This window comes from Polypterus senegalus, chromosome 6 (genome assembly GCF_016835505.1).
Source record: "Polypterus senegalus isolate Bchr_013 chromosome 6, ASM1683550v1, whole genome shotgun sequence".
NCBI lineage: Eukaryota > Metazoa > Chordata > Cladistia > Polypteriformes > Polypteridae > Polypterus > Polypterus senegalus.
The window spans coordinates 55,680,239-55,701,530 of record NC_053159.1 but is presented as its reverse complement, the minus strand read 5'-3'; the positions used below and the strand labels follow the sequence as shown (position 1 = coordinate 55,701,530).

Genomic DNA, 21,292 nt, shown 5'->3' with positions numbered 1-21,292 from the left:
AACCCGCTGAATCCGAATAGGGTCACGGGGGTCTGCTGGAGCCATTCCCAGCCAACACAGGGCACAAGGCAGGAACCAATCCTGGGCAGGGTGCCAACCCACCGCAGGACACACACAAACACACCCACACACCAAGTACACACCAGGGCCAATTCAGAATCGCCTATCCACCTAACCTGCATGTCTTTGGATTGTGGGAGGAAACCAGAGCGCCCGGAGGAAACCCACGCAGACACGGGGAGAACATGCAAACTCCACGCAGGGAGGACCCGGAAGTGAACCCGGGTCTCCTAACTGCGAGGCAGCAGCGCTACCACTGCGCCACCGTGCCGCCCTATACAGTGAAACATCTTGTTCAAATCAAGAAAGCAGTAAGTGTGGCAGTTTAATATGAAATAAACAATCAGGCATATTAGGTCAGCCTAAAGGTTGGCAAAAATTGAGCATACTTAATTAGAAACAATATTAACAACTCTCAATCACAGTGTATGGAAATTTTGGACCATTCCTCAAAGTGAGTTTGATTTGATCAAATTGTAAGTAAAATGGGCTATTCTGCTCACTCTGAGTTATGGCATATAGTTTAGCAGTGTTCCCACGTGCCACATTTACTGTAGTGTTAAATCAGTTATACAGTGATCCAGTATTACTCTGAGTACTGCCATCAGGGGTTTGTTACGGATTACTGTGATTCAAAGACTTTCTGATAAACATATTAAAATATTAATTATAATAAAGTTTGCATATGAGTCATATCCTAAGCATATGACTGAGTGAGGCAGTAAGGCGGGGCAATATATACACATGACGTATTTTTAAAAAATATCAACATTTTCATATGAGATATAGGTTGAGACAATATCATTTATATCGAGTCTATGTTGCATTGAAATTATTCTCATACAGTTTGCCTTCCTCTTCTCCCCGTTTGTCTCTCGCACAACACCTCTTTCCCTCTCTGAACACAACTCACCCCTCAGGACTGAGACTGATAAAGACACGAAGGAAGCTATTAAAGAAGAGCTGGTTGGTAAAAAGAAAAACAATGGCTCAATTATTTGAACATGGTTCAGGTTTAAAGTGTCAGATGAACAGCAGAATAATGCATTCTGTGCAGAATACAGAAAGCATGTCCCGATAAAAGCTTTGAGTGCTACTGATCTTTCCATCATTTACAACAGTGCCATAAAGTGCAGTACAAAGAGTGTGTGAAAATGTGTGCTTCAGCCCAGACCCACATTGAAGCCTTCCTAGCCTACTGCCCCGAAACAGACCACATTGCAAAACTCCTGCCTTATGAGAGAAAAAGTGAGAAGTCGGGCAACATTACTAAAGCAGAGGCTTATCATAACACTGTTTTTTTTTTGTTTTTTTTTTTTCCCTTTTCACCCAGGGCTGAATATTTTTCCAAAAGACTCAAGTTTGTAAAAAGCACACAAAGCAATAGTTTCTCACATATATCAACATAAAAAGTTGGTTGCCGCATGCAGTTTGCTGTCGCTGCATGTTGGAGATCTAGCAGCAGCTGCTGCCAGTACCTCACTTCCGTTTCAGATCTCAATCTCCATATCACTTGCTCCAAATCATAGTACAACAAGCCAAAGTCCAATTCAAAATAATAAAATATATGCAAAATGTCATCCACTGAGCATTTTTCTTTGCACATTCACTTCACTCTCTTGCCCAATGTCGATGCCATTCTAGACTTTGTGTACTCTATGCTACTGACACACATGCAAGGATTTGACGTCAAGTCAACGAGTCTAACAGTCCTCTAAGCAAAGAGGGTCTACCTATATAACATAATGGTGACTTTTATTAACATTTGTAGCTTTTATTTGCACTCTGTCCGCCCTAAAAGACTTAAGTAACAAGTTTTATAGAACCACTTCAGAGCTAAATATGCCCATTGACCACATGATAATCTATTTGAAATGTTTATGCTTATATAGCCAACACTTATGAAATTGAAACTTTGTTACATAAACTATCAGCCCTATTGGAATGTGTATATGCTTGTGTTAGAAGAGACAGGAAAGGGAAGGGGAGCATGCGCTCTGTACAGCGCATGGCCACACCTGTCACACATGACGTGCAACGGGTGATGCCACGGAACCATGCAACTCTGTGTGGAGCTGCGTGAAGGTTTTTACGGTGGCTAGAGTGCCAATTCCGCCACCAACCCCCAAGTTTTCCTTGAAAGTTGGAGGGCCACTTGTAGGACCAGATGCAGGTTAGCATCATATCCAGAATGAAATAATTGCAGTTAAGGGTCTTGCTCAAGTACCTAAAGAAGTTTTCTGGCAGTCGCAGGATTCGAACCAGCAACTGCCAGCAAATCCTTATCACCAGAGCCACCACTCCGCTTAAGAAGAGACTGGGATGCATTTTAAATTCAGAAGTGTTTGAGATTGAAAAGGTCTAAAAATATACATCCATTTTACCCATTTTCTCGTGATTTTTACCAAAATGGTTTAACTAAAACCATTTGTAGGTTACACATTACACAACACAGCTAACACACGTAGTTAAATCTTATATCACTATATCATTACATCACTACTAAATGCGGATGGATGTTAATTTAACTTTGAATGATCTGCCTCTTTACATAAAAATGAAAGTGATTTTAAAAGTTTTTATTTTGTATGTTCCAGGACATGGTATGGATGATGCCCACATCACCCGGGCCATTTCTCTGTGTAAGAAAGTTGTCACCTGTTTTGTTTTGTTTGTTGTTACATGTTTGCACAAAGTAGTAGATGTTTGTACAGGACTACACACAGAAGGAGCACTCTGGTAAAGAAAGAGCTCTCTACTTCAGTGGAAACCCACTTTTTAAAGAGCAAGTTGGCCTTTTGTTATTTTTGCTCTGTATCTTTTCTGTTTACATTTTCTTAATTGCACATCTGTGAGTCTTTTGTTGTGCAGGAAAAGAACATTATTTTATTTTATTTAAGGAGCATTATTATTTAATATATACCAATAGTTTATTTGTGAGCCATTTCTCATGTACATCTTCGGCTGTATGTTTATAAAAGTGCCTGTGTGGAAGAACCGTCTTTTTGTTATTACTTTATGGGAAGAAAAAAATATCAAGATATATATTGTATATCACCATTCAGCTAAAAAATATCGAGATAGGATTTTTGGTCAATATTGCCCAGCCCTACAAGGCAGGCAACTTTTATTACAGCATTAACAATTAGTGAACTTTCCATAAAACATTTCAAATCATTATGAGACTTTTTTGTGATGTACAGTTTTCAGTTAAAGCACATCATGCTTTGCAGAGATTGAAGAGGAATTGATTTTATCAATAACTGACTACCATTCATTATCTAAGATTCTGATTGAAAGGAACTGTTCTTATTCCTGCCACAGATTATGTAAATGTAAACTAATTGAAAGAAGTTTTAAAGTTTACAGATACAACCTATAGTTTAACTGCTTCAAGACAGTTTAGTTTCCACAGCAGATGTTAAATGAGCATTAGGAAATTAGACTTCCTTTCTTTTCATAAAGTCTCAAATTTTCATTTAGTTAAAAAAGAAAAAAATGCATTGGTTCAAATCCGACAGTGACAGAAGGAATGCTATTCCGTTGAGTCCTTGAGCAAGGCTCTTAACCAGCAGTTGGTCCTGTGGTGCTGTACAAATAGCTGACCGTGTGCTCTGACCCCAAAACTTCATGAGGCAGAGGCACTGATTAGGCACAAGTGGCTGTAGGAGCAGACAGGACAGTAAGAAATTAACTAGCAGTGGATACCCAGCAATCAAGTTTTTCTGGATTGAAAAGTTCTTATTTATGAGGGCAACAATTTAAGGGTTCATTAACACTAGAATTAATGAAGCCTACGAAAAAACTCATAATCCCAGTCCACCTCAAATCCATTCACACCTCTCCATCGGCGTCTTTTATTTTGTAAATATGTCGATAAGCACAAGCAGCAAGCTGCCTGCTATCCCATCCCCCCACCGCTGCAGAAAGGGCAAAAAACTCTCTCAGCTCAAGCCTTGTTTATTTGGGAGTGAGGCATCTGAAACTGTATAGGTTAAATAATACAGTGGTACCTCGGTATACATCCTTAATCCGTTCCAGTATGCAGCAGCCAAGTCCCAGATACGCATGCCACCTTCATACTTTTCAACAATCAATTCAAATTTATGCAAAAAAATGGAAAATTATGTGAAAATTCACATAAGAGTTATAGCGCGAGTTGTTCACTGAATGCTAGCAACTGGCGTACTGACACTCATGGGCAGTCGTGGCTTTGTCTAGAGAGAGGTAAACCAGGGTAGCACTCGGGTTGTTCACTGAATTCTAGCAACTGGAGTACTAATTCTCGTGGGCAGTTGTGGCTTTGTCTCAAGAGAGGTAAACAAGGGTAGTGCGCGGTGTTCCAGCACGCAAGTCATATTCCAAAGAAAGGTCGTATACCAAGCAAAATTTTCCGTGTCCAAACAGGACATATACCAAGTTGGACTTATTCCAAAGCAGACGTATACCAAGGTACCACTGTATATCGTTATTTGGCACGCATGCATTTCATGTGTGTTCTGTGTCTACAAAGATCTATGTAAGTGTAGGATGGCAGGAAATGCAAGAAATGTTGAACACATACCTAAAAGACAAACATTTTTCGTGTTTTAGTACTAACAACAAAATTTTGACATGAAGTTTATAATGTGTGAAGACTGAAGTCCAAATATCAAATAAGCACTTTCACAAAAGGTACAAGTACAAAAAAATAAGTGTGCTTTTATTCAAGACTATAACCAAAGAAAAAGAAATCGGGTTATTGTATTTTGATGTCACAACTGATTTGGTAGTTCAGCGGTAAGAACTGCTGACTCATAATCAAGAGGCCACGGGTTCAAGCCTTGCCGCATCCAAAAATAAACGTTTTGAGTAATGAGCTGCTCTTATTGTTACTATTATACACTAAAAGCATACATTTAATTTGAGCCTGTATCAGCCTGTTTAAATCAATGGTAGTTGTAAAGTGTTTTTTTTTTTGTTTGTTTGATTTTTAGTCAGTTTTATTCTCTCAGTTGCATTCATGCGCTCCCTGATCTGACACTGCTGTTTTCAAATAAAGATGTGCTATAACAGAGGTGAACTCAGATGAGGATGAGGATGAGGGTTCTACTTCAGATAAAGAGAAATAAAGCCCTCCCCGCAAGAAAGTCCACTCACATATAAGAACAATGCAGCTGCACCAAGCATAAAGGAGAAAGATGGTACCGTTTGGATGTAGTAGTAGGTCTGGCGTCATCCTGCCAGTCAGTCTTCCCCACACCTGTCCTTCAACGAAACAGCATGGCTTATAGAGCTCGCCAAGGTATTGGCAAAGTCCAGTTTGTGATTATGTTTCGTGATGGTCTTTATATAAAAACATTTTTATGTTACTTATATAAAAGCCAGATTGAATATTACTTACCTTGATTTATTTACTTATCTTCCCACAGAGTAAAGTCACAAGTAAACTGTAGAGCCTCCTGTGTTTGATCGACACAGGCATGCTCACAAAATACATGTGTACTGAAGTGACTTTAGCTGCAGGTGGAAATTCCTGTCGCAGCCTGCGCCAACTGTTTTTGATCTTATTCAGGAAAAGATGCCACTCGCCCCACGGGAGAAAGACTTTCATAAAGTATATGAAACCATTTCTGGACACAGGCAGAACCATAACAACAGTTGCGTGGAGCTTCCACCTGCAGCTAAAGTAATTTGCATAGATCTTTGTAGACACAGAACACACATCAAATGCATGTGTTCCAAATAACGATATATTATTTACACTATACAGCCCCCGGTACCTCACTTCCAGATGAACATTGCTTGAGCTAGGAGAGCTTTTTGCCCTTTCTGCTGCTGTGGGGGAATGGGATAGTAGGCTGCTTGTGCTTATCGACATTTACATCACATAAGGTGCTGATGGAGAGGTGTGAATGGATTTAAGGTGAGCCAGTTTGCAAGTTTTTTTTCGTAGGCTTTGGTAATTCTAGTGTAAGAGAGGAATATAGCAGATAAGGCAAAAGGTAAACTAGAATTAAAAAATACATATAGTAAAATAGCAGATACTCTAAACTCACATTTTTCTAAGGTCTTCACAAGTGGGCAAGTAGATAACCTCCCAGCGGCAAAAGGGACTACAAAGGAGGTACTGAGTGATTTGGAAATTGTACAGGGAGAAGTACTGCTTAGATTAAACAGGCTGAAATCAAACAAATCACTAGGACCAGATATTATTTACCCTGGAGTTCATAAGAAGGTTAGAGAGTACATATATAAACCCTTGATGCATATTTTTAGTAAGTCACTGCGCACTTGGGAAAATCCGATGCACTTGAAAATGGCAAATATTATACTGTTATCTGAAAAGGATGATTGGGCAGATCCAATTAACAATAGGTCAGTAAGCTTAACGTGCATCACAGGTTAATTAATGAAAGGACTTTCTTAGGATAAGCTTGAGCACTACATGGTAGGAAAAGAAGTTTTACTGCACAGTCAGAAGAGGGTGGTCATGTTTCACCAACATGCTGGAATTCTATGAGGAAGATGCAAAAGGATATGACTATATGGAACATATGACATTATTTATCCTGACTTTCTGAAAACATTTGATAAAGTGCCACATGAGAAGTTGGATATCAAAGTGAAAAAACTGGTGTTTGTGGGTGGGTGCAAAATTTGCTCATACACAGGTAGCCGAGGATTATGGTACAAGATATTCTATCAGAATTGGCCGATGTTGAGAGTCGTGTTCCACAGGGGTCAGTGCTAGGGCCTCTGCTATTTTTTAATATACATAATGATTTGGATTGGAATATAAGTAAAAAGCAGGTTAAGTTTGCAGATGAGACCAAGCTTAGGTGTATTGTTAGATAATCTGGAATCCATTGAATCATTAAATAAGGACTCGGACAACATGCAAACTTTTGCAGATTTGTAGCAGATGAAATTTAATATAAGTAAATGTAAAGTATTACACGTAGGAAGTAAAAATGTTAGAATTGAATACACAGTGGGACGTCTGAAAATATAATATAAAAAAATCTTGGGTAGAGACGTGATCATCTTGGAGAGACACTTTGAGTTTCAGCTGCTGTGGTGTTAATGAAATTAACAACAGATGCACTAGAGGGGCAACAATGAGATGACCCCCAAAACAGGAATGGTTTAACAGGTGGAGGCCACTGACATTTTTCCCTCCTCATCTTTTCTGACTGTTTCTTCACTAGTTTTGCATTTGGCTACAGTCAGTGTCACTACTGGTAGCATGAGGCGATACCTGGACCCTACAGAGGTTGCACAGGTAGTCCAACTTCTCCAGGATGGCACATCAATACGTGTCATTGCCAGAAGGTTTGCTGTGTCTCCCTGCACAGTCTCAAGGGCATGGAGGAGATTCTAGGAGACAAGCAGTTACTCTAGGAGAGCTGGAGAGGGCCATAGAAGGTCCATAACCCATCAGCAGGACCAGTATCTGCTCCTTTGGGCACGGAGGAACAGGATGAGCACTGCCAGAGCCCTACAAAATGACCTCCAGCAGGCCACTGGTGTGAATGTCTCTGACCAAACAACCAGAAAGACTTCATGAGGGTGACCCAAGGGCCCCATGTCCTCTAATGGGCCCTGAGCTCACTGCCCAGCAGCATGCAGCTCGATTGGCATTCGCCATAGAATACCAGAATTGGCAGATGCACCACTGGTGCCCTGTGCTTTTTACTGTCCAGGAGCTCAGTGATGCCCTGGTCCAGATCTGGGAGGAGATCCCCCACAACACCATCTGTCATCTCATTAGAAGCATGCACCGATGTTGTCTTATGTTACAGCCGTATTTTTAATAAATTTGCAAAAACCTCAAGTAAATTTTTTTCACATTGTCATTATGGAATGTTGTGTGTAGAATTCTGAGGGAAAAAATGAATTTAAACCATTTTGGAATAAGGCTGTAACATAAGAAAATATGGAAAAAGTGATGCGCTGTGAAGTGCATCCGGAAAGTATTCACATTTGAATGGGAAGCGTCGGTGCACAGCTATTTTAAGATCTCTCCAGAGATGTTCAATCGGATTCAAGTCTGGGCTCTGGCTGGGCCACTCAAGGACATTCACAGAGTTGTCCTGAAGCCATTCCTTTGATATCTTGGCTGTGTGCTTAGGGTCATTGTCCTTCTGAAAGATGAACCGTCACCCCAGTCTGAGGTCAAGAGCGCTCTGGAGCAAGTTTTACCAGCTGGCCTGAGGAAAGCCCATCTTTACCAGGGACCTTGGTCCCGATGGGTGGCTCAGCTCTCTTGTCCGAGAGGGTATAATAAGCCCTTTTCGTTTCCTCACCAGCAACCAGCTTACATCTGTGGGTCCCTTCCACCCTCTTCTTTTGGTAAGACTTAAGCCCGGGTTTGTCTTTTTGGAGCGAACCCTATACCGAGTCTTTCCTGACCTCCCAACACACTCCCCATCCAGAATCTCAACCCGGTAATTTCCTACCTGGTATACTTTTGTCCCAGTTTCTTCTGGAACAGCATCCTGTCGGCTACGCCACTGTGACACAGTGAAACTCCAGACATGGTAAAGGTTTGGGGCAGCCACCCATATAATATGTTCCTGGCTGCAAAATTAAACAATTTTAAGACAAAGACTAGTTTACAAGACAGAGTCAAAAACAACTGAAATCCAGAGGAGGGGAGTGAGGCTTTATAGGGAATCTGGGGGAAGTGATGTCGTCCTTGGAGCTGGGGCCGAAAGTGACATGCTCTGAGCTGAGGCACCAGCTCCTGGCCGGATTTCCCGGGAAAGATCTGTTGGAGACTTAGAAAGAGAGAGAGTGCACCCCGCCGCCCCCAGGGTGGATGTGTATATAATGTGTGTATATTGAACATAGCAAGATTGATAAAAAAAACATGTTCAAATGACAACTCGTGTTCAAATGGCATAGCGTTTTCAAATAGTGACATTTTCATGTATGAATGTTTGTGTGTGCGCGAGAGAGACAGAATCAATCTCATTTAAGTAGTTAATGGAATATAAAATAAACACTTTCACAAAGGTATAACGAAACAAGTGTGCTTTTATTTAAGGATAAAACTGAATAAGAAGAATTTCAAGTAACAACAAGATACTAAGAAGATGTGGTTCACCAGCATTTATTTGTGTGCTTAAATCTCTTCAGCGATATCTTTTACAGGTAGCAAAACTTTACACTGGCTGTTACAGACTGAAATTAAAGCCTTCTTCTTTTTGGGTGGATACACCACCAGCACGGCACTACCAGATCTAAACACTAGTGTGGGGAACTGCTCACGTACTGAAGTGACTTTTAGCTGCGGTTGGAAGTCCCATTGTACTTATGGTGCTAAGCAGAGTTGTGTTGCGGTGCAGCAGTCTGTTAGCCAGTGAAATCGCTGTGAAGAAGCTGTCTGTTGTTACCGTTCTGCCTTTGTCCAGAAAAGGCTCCGTAAGCTTTATGACCACAGACTCGGAAAGTCTTTGCCCTGAGTTTTAACTCAAAACATAGTTCTCAACAAAACATTGCCAGATGTTCATATATGTTGCATATTAATACTTAGCAGCTGCCAATAGCAGAGGCATACTGCACTATTTACTTTGATACCATTTCCATTCATTTTGTGCTTTTGTGTGTACATCTTACCAACTTTTACTGGTGACCTGCACAACCACATGATAAGCTGTGTTATAATGATGAGCAAACCACACACAGTTTGCTTTGCTGAGAAGTCGGCAAATTCACGTAAATGTTTGGGAACTTGCTGCACAACGAATTTCCATCATGACTCAGAATCATAACCATGAATTAGTGACTGTGTTATATTTTCTGAAGCTTAAAAAAATGCTTAATTTGTATTAACCTGTTTTTTCTACTCCGTCCACTAAAAACATTACACTTCATACTTTGTTCTTCTGCTCCTTAATACCCAGCCAGTGCTTAATGAGAGGTGGGTGATGTAATTAATGGTAAGAAGAATCACTACAAGAAAAACAAAGAAAATTTTATTTTTGTTACTTACTATGTATTCAGCTTCCTGCAATTCTTTTCCTGGATTACTTCCATGGTAACATCTTCCCTTTAAAATGAATTTAAATTTGTTGAGCAAAAAAAGTCATAGAAAACAAGATCTGTCATATTCGACAGGTGGAAAACAACAACATTATTTTTGCTAAAAAACACACTGACTTGACAATACAGTGTGTGAAGGTGAGATGTCATGGTGCAAGATGCAGTTTTGCATTCACCTCTGCTCCAGTCATTTTTTTTTGGATGCTTTTCCACAGACGCCTCAGCTGTTCAGTTTAATGTTGCTGATTAACAGTCTGTTCATGGGAAACGTTTTACAAACATGCCTATCAATTTTCAAATATGTGATCATTGTTGTTTTGATATTCAATATGACCTGACATGCTTTTCTTTGGCTTAGAGAAAATTACTAAAGTCATGTACGTGATTGTAGAATAAATGTTAGAAATAAGCATCTATCAGTTTTGTACAATACCACTTCTGGGCCTGATTAACAAGACTGCAGGCATTCAAAAACTTGTGGCATAGTTGCTACTCCACCTTACTCCCATGCTATTGGCTAGGGCTCTGGAGTTGGTACACAAAACCTTTAACTTCGACTCCTCAATTTATGGTACCACCGACTCTGACTTCTGACTCCTCTACTTGTAATTTAAGCCAATATACAGTACCAGTCAAAAGTTTGAGGTGCATCCAGAAATATTTGTGTTTTTCATAGTAATTCATACCTTTTTTATCAAGATACAGTTAATTTAATTTAAAATATATCCAAGGCACTTGTGTGTATAATGGCTATTACTGCTCAAAATCGCTGATTTTTTTTTTGTACTTTTTATTTATTATTCACATTTAGCTGCAAAGCCCCATTAGTGTCCTAATGGTAAACTCATTAGTCAATTTATAGTAGTGATTATTAGAAAAACATTTTCTATCTACATTAGCACCACTGAAACCTGTTATTCTGTTCACTTGTGTTACAAAGTGTTGACGTTTCTAAAGTTCAGTTCTGAGTTCAAAAATGACCACCACACAAGCATAATTTCCCCCCCTGTTGCTTTAAACTCAATCTTGGCACCACTAAGAGCATCTGGCTAGTAGACCACAAAAAAAAAACTGTTTATTAAAAAAAAAAAAAAAAAAAAGTTTACACTTCATGATGGGATTACAGAATGTTCCACTTTAGCCCAGTGATTTGACATTTTATACAATAAATAGGTTAACACTAGAATTACCAGAGCCTATGAAAAAACTCGTAAATCCGTCCCACCTTAAATCACTTTTTAAAATCGTTCACAGCTCTCCACCAGCGTCTTTTGTCATCTAAATGTGCTGATAAAAATCAGGCTGCAAGCAGCCGATTATTCCATCCCCCCACTGACTTAGAACGTGCACAAACTTCTCCCAGCTCATGCCTTGATTGATTTTTCTGGGAGTGAAGTGGAGTTTTAGAGTGGAAATAATAGATCGTTGTTTGGAACACACACATTTCATGTCTGTTCCGTTTCTACAGTAATCTGTGTAAACACATTGTTAAAACAGAAATGTTTTTTATATTCTATTAGTAGATGACAAAATGTAGGCATAAACTATTGTCGAGGGTGCCAGGGGCCACGACCCGGCTGGGACTCCTTGGAGGACAGGAAGTGGGCGTCTGCCCATCAGGGATCATGTGGGGGCCGCCTTCCTGGTTGCTTTGGGGGCCATGGTTTCAGTATGTGGAAGCCCCACCCTGTAGGGGCCCGTGGTCACCGCCAGGAGGCGCCCCAATGCCTTGGGGACCCTGGACCCCAGCACTTTCACTACACCAGGAAGTGCTGGGGGAAAGGGAAGCAGGGACACCCGGAGAGCTTCCGGGAGAACAGCCGGCACTTCCGCCACACTGGGGCGTGTCAGCGGGAGATTGCCGGGGAGCACCTGGAGCTCATCCAGGTGTGGATAAAAGGGGCCGCCTTCCTTCATTCAGAGTGAGAGTCAGGAACGGAGAGGACTGAGCTGGAGAAGGCAAGGAGGCGGCCTGAAGAGAGTGAGAGAAAGACATTGTGTGGCCAGGACATTTGGGGACTTAGGGGGTTTTGTGGTGCACTTATTGTAAATAGTTGTGAATAAACATGTGTTTGGGAGGCAATGATGGTGTCTGCCTGTCTGTGTCCGGGTCAACCTCCACACTATATAATGTATGAAGCCTGAAGTATCAAACAAATACTTTCACAAAAGGTACAAATCTAACACAACAATTGCACTTTTATTCAAAAATATAACTGCAGAAACAAAAAGCAGCCTTAACAGGCGACATTGACACCCATTTATAATGACTGCCTCTGTGGCGTGATAGAATCAGCTGCCGACTGGGAATCAAAAGGTGGCGAGTTCGATCCTGCACCACTCCGTTTTGAGAAGTAAACTGCTCATAGTCTTACTATTTTAGAATAAAAACATACACTTGATTTCAGTCTGTAACAGTCGGTGTAATTTATAATACTTGTAAAGGTTAGCTTTGTTTTTTTTTTTTTAGACAGTTTTATTATCTCAGCCACATTCACGAGCCCAAACACACCCCACCCCTGCATCTGACACTGCTGTTTTCACATAGACGCGCTGTAACAGAGGTAAACTCAGGTCCCTTCTACATCGGAGCAAGAATGCACATACCATTGTTTGCATACTAAAGTGTCAGTAGGCACTTTTCGTGGTATTACACACATTTTTGAGCATGCCCTCTGCACACTACTTGTGACTTTAGGCTTTAGGAAGTAAGTAGGGCTGGGCGATTTTTTCGATTAATTCGAATTTACGTTTTAAGACGATTAATTTTTTTATTAAATCGAGGTATAGCGATTTTTTAATAAAAAATTAGATACATTGTAATTGCACCTATGGCAGAATAATTAAGAGGCTTGTCCGACTCCGAACACATGATGGCGCGCCTAATTAACCTCTCACCTGTGAGTACAGTGCTCTATGAAGGAACGTAATAGGCTACAGAAATAATATCATAGAGATGGACGGCTCTTCACGCCAGGATGACCTTGTGCCAAAGAAAGGTAGTAACGTTTCCTCTGTGGTTTGGAAATGGTTCGGATTCGAGAGTTCAGACGTCGAACAAACTTTTGTCAAATGCAAAATATGCAGAAAGTCGGTTTCAACCGGCAGTGGCAGCAGCACTAATTTATTCCAACATTTGCGACAAAGGCACCAAGCTGAATGGGAAGAATGCTCAAAGTTAAGAGATTAAAACAAGCCAAATCCAAGTGCAAAAAGTCCACCTAAAATTGCAAAACGCCAGATGTCATTAGCGGTATCATTTTCCAATTCCGCTCCATACGACAAAAGGCCCTGATGGAAAGAAATGACAGATGCTGTGGCGTTTCATATCGCTAAGGACATGGTTCCCATATACACCATCGAAAAGCCAGGGTTCATAAAAATGCTACACACTGCTGATCCAAGATACAAGTTGCCGAGCCGCAAATATTTCAAAGACGTAGCTATTCCCGAATGTACACTGAAACACGTGAAAAAGTAGCGGAGCAGCTTGAAAGGGCATCTTTTTTTTCTACGACGACTGACCTGTGGAATAGTCGACTCTTCAGCCTTACATGAGCCTTACAGCCCATTATGTTGACGCAGAATGGAAACTGCGAAGTTTTGCCTTCAGACATGTTATTTTCCTGACGCATCACACTGGGGAAATAATTGGTCATGGGCTTAAAGATGCGCTGGCGCTTGGAAGCTTGTGGAGGATCGACAGGTGTCGTGACCACTGACAGTGGAACGAACATGATCAAAGCAATGAAGATGAACGACTGGACCCATCTTCAGTGCTTTGGACATCGTCTTTACAATGCCATTGGTAAGTATGATTAATAATTCAAGCATTAAAATCGCAGTTATTCAGATGTTATTTCATTAATAACTGAAATGATGATGATGATTATTATTGTTTTGCTTTTGTAATAACAGTGCCAATCACTTAACATGAGTTTGTTGGTTATAGATTCATATTCTGCAGTTATGAAGGAGAAAGCTCTTTACAATATTTCTGTCAAAGTACAATGAACTGCTATTTCAAATCTTTTTTTGTTTGTTTTTTGTTTACTGTTGAAAATTTGCATAACTTTTTGAGTTGACTGATGTAATGTTTACATTGGTTAAAATGGTTATTTTCTTACTATATATTCAGAAGTATTTAATGTTTAATTCAAATTGCACAATATTTACTTTCATATTTCATTCAAATCTTCTGCAAAGATATTTAACTCGTGAATTTGTTTTACATTTATTTACACCTTGTTGACCAATTTATGTATGGCATGGCCATTAAAAATACAATGTTCCTTAACCAGATGGTTTTTCAAGTTACTTATAAAGAGAATGTTACTTAAGTCATGTTGTTGTAATGTTTTAAGTTGACTAGTTACACAATAAAAAAAATCGAAATCGTGAATCGGTCAAACTTTATGAAAAAACCTAGATTTTTTTTTTTGCCTTATCGCCCAGCCCTAGAAGTAAGTAAATAAATAAAGGTAAATCGTGTCATAAAATGATTTCTTCAAAACGTTGAATGTTATTTATTTGGCACGGACATGCTCAAAAATACATGTGTAATGCCACAAAAAGTGCATGCAGACATGACCGGCTGTTACAGACTGAAATCAAGTGTATGTTTTTATTCTAAAATAGTAAGACTAAGAGCAGTTTACTTCTCAAAATGGAGTGGTGTAGGATCGAACTCGCGACCTTTTGATTCAAAGTCGGCAGCTGATTCTATCGCGCCACAGAGCCAGTCATAATAAATGGGTGTCAATGTCACATGTTAAGGCCGCTTTTTGTTTTTGCAGTTATATTTTTGAATAAAAGCGCAATTGTTGTGTTAGTTTTGTACCTTTTGTGAAAGTATTTGTTTGATACTTCAGGCTTCATCTATACTAATAAAAGGCAAAGCCCTCACTCACTCACTCACTGACTCACTCACTGACTCACTGACTCATCACTAATTCTCCAACTTCCCGTGTAGGTAGAAGGCTGAAATTTGGCAGGCTTATTCCTTACAGCTTACTTACAAAAGTTGGGCAGGTTTAATTTCGAAATTCTACGCATAAGGGTCATAACTGGAAGCTATTTTTCCCCATATAATGTAATGGAGTCTTGAGTTGAGATGGCGTGGGGCGGAGTTTCGTGACATCATCACGCCTCCTACGTAAGACGTAGAGAACAAGGAAGAACTCCAAACAGCGATGAGCACAAAACGCCATTTCACAATTGAGAAGGCAGAAAAACATTATGAAGCAAATGATGCATACAAGCATATTCATAAGTACAGCTACTGCGGAAACAAAGCACGGCGTGAACCGTAAGTTTATATTAAATTAAGTTCATAGACAGGCTGCCACTAGCGCTTGTAATTTAGTGCCTGCCCATATAAGGCCGCCCATCAGCGCAATCCAATACAAACACTGCCGGTAAATGTTCACGGGTGAAGGACTGTGCTTATGCAGAGGAAGATGAGATGGTCAGGGTGGTGTTTGGCACAAACTCATTGAAACTGCGAGAGAAACTTTTAAGTGCCGGGTCTTAGCTGACATTACACGAGATGGCACCAGTACAGCTGGGAACCTTCGATGCAAGAACACCAAGCTGCTCACGGAACTGACGCATGCAGACAAAAGCAACAGTTCCAAAGAGTGCTGAACAAAACCAATTACACAATTGAGAAGGCAGCAAAAAATATGAAGCGCCTTATACATACAATCATATTCATAAGTGCAGCTACTGCGAAACAAAGCACACGGTGGAAAAAGTGAATGTCCTGCTAAAGGAAGACAGCGTAAAAAAAACGTGCATGCAGTTTGTCACATCACAGATAAAGAGGAAGACGAGCTGTTTATTGATGCAGTAAGGAACTAATCGATGAATGAAACCTCTTATCTTTACAACGATTGACAAACACGGAATGTAACTTGAACACATCCTACAAATACGAGCCTGATTGAAAGAAATAATGATAATCAAATCCTTGATGACAGCAACATTCAATAACACTCACAAAACAATTACTGTATATTGACAATCATGTTACGTTATTTTTAAAATGTTCCCTTTTCTTTTCATAACTTCTACTTCTCACTGCGTACACGGTATATATATATATATATATATATATAAATGTATATATATACCCATCTACAATACATACTTTAGCATAGACAAGCCACACGCTGTGGCTAATTGTAGAGTCTTCTCTAACGCCGACATTCGAGGTTCGATTCCCGAGAGGGGTGTACTGAGTATGTACGCGCTACCTGATTCATTTTACCTTCGATCTCCTTGGTTTGGGACGTATGAAAAATATTAGGTTAACGAGAATCATGTTACGCTATTTTTAAAATTTTCCCTTTCTTAGCACAAGCACAGCTGAGAAGCTTCGATGCATGTACTCCATAACGCGCTAAAAATAACGCATTTAATCACACTTTCAATTCCAAGCAAACGGAACTTTTGTCAATGCATGATTTCCTGGTACATCCATTACACTGATGCACACATCACAGCTACAAAAATGTTAGAGTCGGAATAAAGCGCGCTCTACGACTGATCATTTCGACTACCCGAGCGAAGCCTTGATAAAAGCATGGTTTTGTGCACACTGAAAAGCAAGCAAAATTAGATGCATTACAGAAAGCGGACTTTGTGGCTCTTACTGGGGATCATTGGACTTCCGTGACCGTTAGTAATTCTAAATACATCTAATTACAAAATGTTCAATGATCACACTGTTTTAGCCTAATGTACAAAATAATTTTGGCTAATGTTACTCAGAGTTTAAAGATTAAGTTGGTCAAATTACCTTTTATGTTTCTGACTTATTTTTTAAGAAGAAAACTGCACTTTATGTTGAAATTTTGGTTATTATTATTTAAAGACAATACTATTCTGAAAATGTACTTAAAGTACTTAAACTACCACTTTATTTTTAAGTCTGCCCAATTTTAACCAGGGATGATATTTTTGTTTCTGTTTTGAATTCAAATGCAGTTTAAAAGCTTTTTTCAGAAATTAAAACAGCTTCAGTTTACAATATTCATGTCCATGTCTATTATTTGATTCTGTCGCCCACTAAAACCGCTTTTAAATTAAAAAAAAAAACATTTGCGATTTGGGGCAAATTTACGTGTCGATTACATACGATTAATCAAGATTAATTCTTACACAGCCTCTAATTAATTGGATTAATTTTTTTAATCGAGTCCCACCCCTAATATATATATGTAGATATATATATATGTAGATTTGTATATATATGTGTATATACAGTATATATGTAGATATGTATATGTTGTATATACAGTATGTATATATGTGTGTGTGTATATATACAGTATATATATATATATATATATATATATATATATATATATATATATATATATATATATACCAGCAACACTCATGACAATGACAAAACAATTACATTGTCAATCATGTTATTATTAAAATGTTTCCTTTTCTTTTACTTCTCGCTGCCAATTGCAGGTATTTTGCTATATATATATATATATATATATATATATATATATATATATATATATAAATAGATAGATATGACAACAACACTCATATCAATGACAAAACAATTACATTAACAATCATCTTACGTTATTTTTAAAATGTTTGCTTTTCTTTTTCATAACTTCTTTAACACACTACTTCTCCGCTGCGAAGCGCGGGTATTCTGCTAGTACATTATATAGTTTATGCCTACATTTTGTCATCTACTACTAGAATATAAAAAACGTTTCTGTTTTAACAATGTGTTTACACAGATTACTGTAGAAACAGAACAGACATGAAATGCATGTGTTCCAAACAACGATCTATTACTTCCACTCTAAAACTCCACTTCACTCCCAGAAAATCAATCAAGGCATGAGATGGGAGAAGTTTGTGCACGTTCTAAGTCGGTAGGGGGATGGAATAGCCGGCTGCTTGCAGCCTGATTTTTATCAGCACATTTAGATGACAAAAGACGCTGGTGGAGAGCTGTGAACGATTTTAAGAAGCAATTTAAGGTGGGATGGATTTACGAGTTTTTTCGTAGGCTCTTGTAATTCTAGTGTTAAGCATAATAAAAAAAAGTTTCAAAACGTTTCTGAACTTCAACAGATTAGTAGGCAGCTTGAACTGAATGCATTTAAACTGTATAAGGACATCTGATGGCTGTTGTTTGGTCATGCTTGTATACCACTTTGTGGAAACTTTGCAAATTAAATGTAGTCTCTTCCTTTATTATGTTTTATAACAGATATTTTATACATTTAATCTCAGGAGGTAAGACTCTTTGCCTCTTAATTTTCTTAGATATAACTTTCTTTGCAGGTTCGATTTGTTTGCATCACATGTGTTGGCATTCTTCATGTCATCTGTAGCATAATTCTCATCTGCACTCCCAATATGATGTCTTTTCGAGTTGGGGGTGCCCTCAAGAGTTTCCAAGATCAGTACTTCCTCCTTAATCTCTCCTTTTCTTTGGTGACATTTGACCTTCAGGCACAGGTAAAAGGGATGAGGGGTGAGTAGGAGACTTTGATTTCTGCTTCATAAGTTAATGATGCATGCCATGTCAATTATGCAACCTTTGATATACTCTTTGACTAATGTGTGAGCTATACCAGACATCTGTGTATTTATCAGCTTTTAATAAAACAATATCCTTTCGAACATTTAAGTTAGCCTTAGTGTTGTTTTGTAAATTGATGCCTGCAATATGAAGTGACATAAATTTAAAAAGTCACAGGTTAACATGGGTTGCTTTCTGTATTCATTAGAAATGTGGAAAATGGGCATGAATGCTTTATTGTAAGCTCCGCTCCTCCTAATCTTTTTAGTTAAGTGGGTTGTATTTATTTGATGCTTTTAAGGTTATTGTAAGATTTTACTTGCATTGAAAGTTCTGGTAAAGCCAGATATTTTCATTTTATGCTGATTCCATTAAGTATAATAACATTAATTTTGACTTTATAAACATCTATACTAATAAAAGGCAAAGCCCTCACTCACTGACTGACTGACTCACTCACTGACTCATCACTAATTCTCCAGATTCCCGTGTAGGTAGAAGGCTGAAATTTGGCAGGCTCATTCCTTACAGCTTCCTTACAAAAGTTGGGCAGGTTTCATTTCGAAATTCTACACGTAATGGTCATAACTGTGTAACGGCCGCCCCTTACCCGGCCGGCAGCTACACCTCCAAGACCTGTAGCCTGGATTAATTGCTGAGGTTGAATCTAATCAAGCTGTACCTTTAACAAATTAAACCTTTTCCCCACAATCGACGGTGGAAATAAGCACAAAAGCAAAACAGATATGTAAACTTAAACTGATAAAATGTATTAAATGAAACAGAAAAGCTAAATAAATTAATAATATCCCTCCACCAAAGCAACACCGTGACAAATCCCTAGATGAATATAACTACCCCTCCCTTGCCCTTGTAACATATAATAAACAACACAAATACCAAAAAAGAATGAATGAAATACGGAAATGAACGGTCGTGAACTTGAGTCCGAGTAACAATTGTCCTGAATGCAGATGACTGGTTAACCGATATATGGAGTGTTTGTAATTCCCGGAAACAAAAATGGAACAGCCTCACCGTATCCTCGGCGGTGGTGGAAAATGATCCGACCCCGGGGTCTCTCAATGATGAGGGTGTTGGAGTGAGTCCGGTGGAATGAAAAACAAACTGGATGGAAATGCGCGGGTACAGGTGGTTCGTGGTCGTATATCGAAAATCTCCTTCTCTCCTTCTCTTCCTCTTCTCTTGATTGTTTTTATAGTCCTGTGACGAATGTAATTGATTAATTGAAAACCGGTGTTTTCCAGGTTTGGGGCTGCGATCTCCTTCAATCATCCGTCCCCCTCTACGGGGACGGTATTCACTGACATACACAAACAGTAAACGGGACGATGGAAACAAGACGCACGTGGTACGAACACAAACACTATTACTACTATGTAGCCCTGCTACATCCCCCCCCACCCCCCCCACCCAACCTTGGATAAGGGAGGGCCAAAGTACGGCTTGATATTGGCCACATGAATAGTGTCAATCTTGGAGTTAGTGCCGATACCCCTTTGAATTTGGAAATTATCTGGACCGGTTTGACTCACGATCACTGCTGGACCTAACCATTTAGGTGCAAGCTTGGCGGAGAACCGCTTGCTGGCATCCGAGAGGTGGTGGGCTCTAGTCCAGACCAAGTCTCCCGGCTTGAAGTGCGCTTCCTTCCACCGGCATTATATAACCGGGCATGTCTGGACGTCGATTCCACCAACCTCTGTTGGATTCTCCGCCGAAATTCTTCTAATTTTAAAGTGTTATAGTGAAGGGTGATTTGTGAACTAGGGGCTCCGGGTAAGAGTCGGTCGAATTGGCCCTTCAGCTGCCTGCCTAGTGCCACCAAAGCAGGCGTTTCACTTGTGGCCTTGTGCACTGCGGTGTTCAGGGCAAACCGGAGCTCGGGGAGCTATTTATTCCAGTCCTGATGGCGTTCACCCACATAGGAGGCAATCATGTGCTTCAGGGTCCTGTTCACTCGTTCAGTCATGTTGGCCTGGGGATGGTATGCTGTAGTAAGATTTTTCTTCACTCCCCAGGCTGTATAGAGATCATCAAGGACTGAACTCGTGAACTGGGGCCCCCTATCCGAGATGATGTTCTTCGGGACCCCCCAGCGGGTGAATATCTCATTCTTCAGGGTGGAGCTCACCTTGCTGGCACTGGCATCAGACAGTGCAAATAGCTCCACCCACTTAGAGAAATAATCCACTACCACCATCAGGACAGTCTTCCGTAAGCTGGTCATCGGGAATGGCCCCATCAGATCGACCCCCAAAGTCTCTCCTGGTCCAACTGCGATAGTCGATTGCAACATCCCTGATGGTTTACCAGGTGGGTTCTTTAGCTGTTGACACGTGTGGCAGTTCTTCACGTGGCGGCAAACATCTGTCCGGACCGATGGCTACCACGCCACCCCCAGAATCTTCAAGAGGGTTTTCGTCTGGCCAAGATGACCACCTAAAGGGCTGTTGTGAAAAAAGTTCAAAAACTCGGGGATGAGCGCCTCCGGGACCACAAGTTATTGTTGCAGGCCTTCCAAGGATGTTGGAACAGATCTATACAGAACTCCCTGGAGGTCCACAAAGTGTACCCGGTCAGTGCGTTATTTATCCGGCTCCTTCCTAA

The 21,292-nt window shown here is 39.9% G+C and overlaps 1 protein-coding gene across 2 annotated transcripts in view; it reads left to right on the top strand.

Annotated features, from left to right (window-relative positions):
* The window catches only part of LOC120531047, a 75,465-nt gene that overhangs the window by 12,353 nt on the left and 41,820 nt on the right, over positions 1 to 21,292 (top strand). For both annotated transcript variants that reach the window (XM_039756029.1, XM_039756028.1), the window contains exon 5: positions 18,421 to 18,597. In XM_039756029.1, the coding sequence (XP_039611963.1) occupies positions 18,421 to 18,597 (177 nt within the window). The remainder of the gene's footprint in view (positions 1 to 18,420; positions 18,598 to 21,292) is intronic.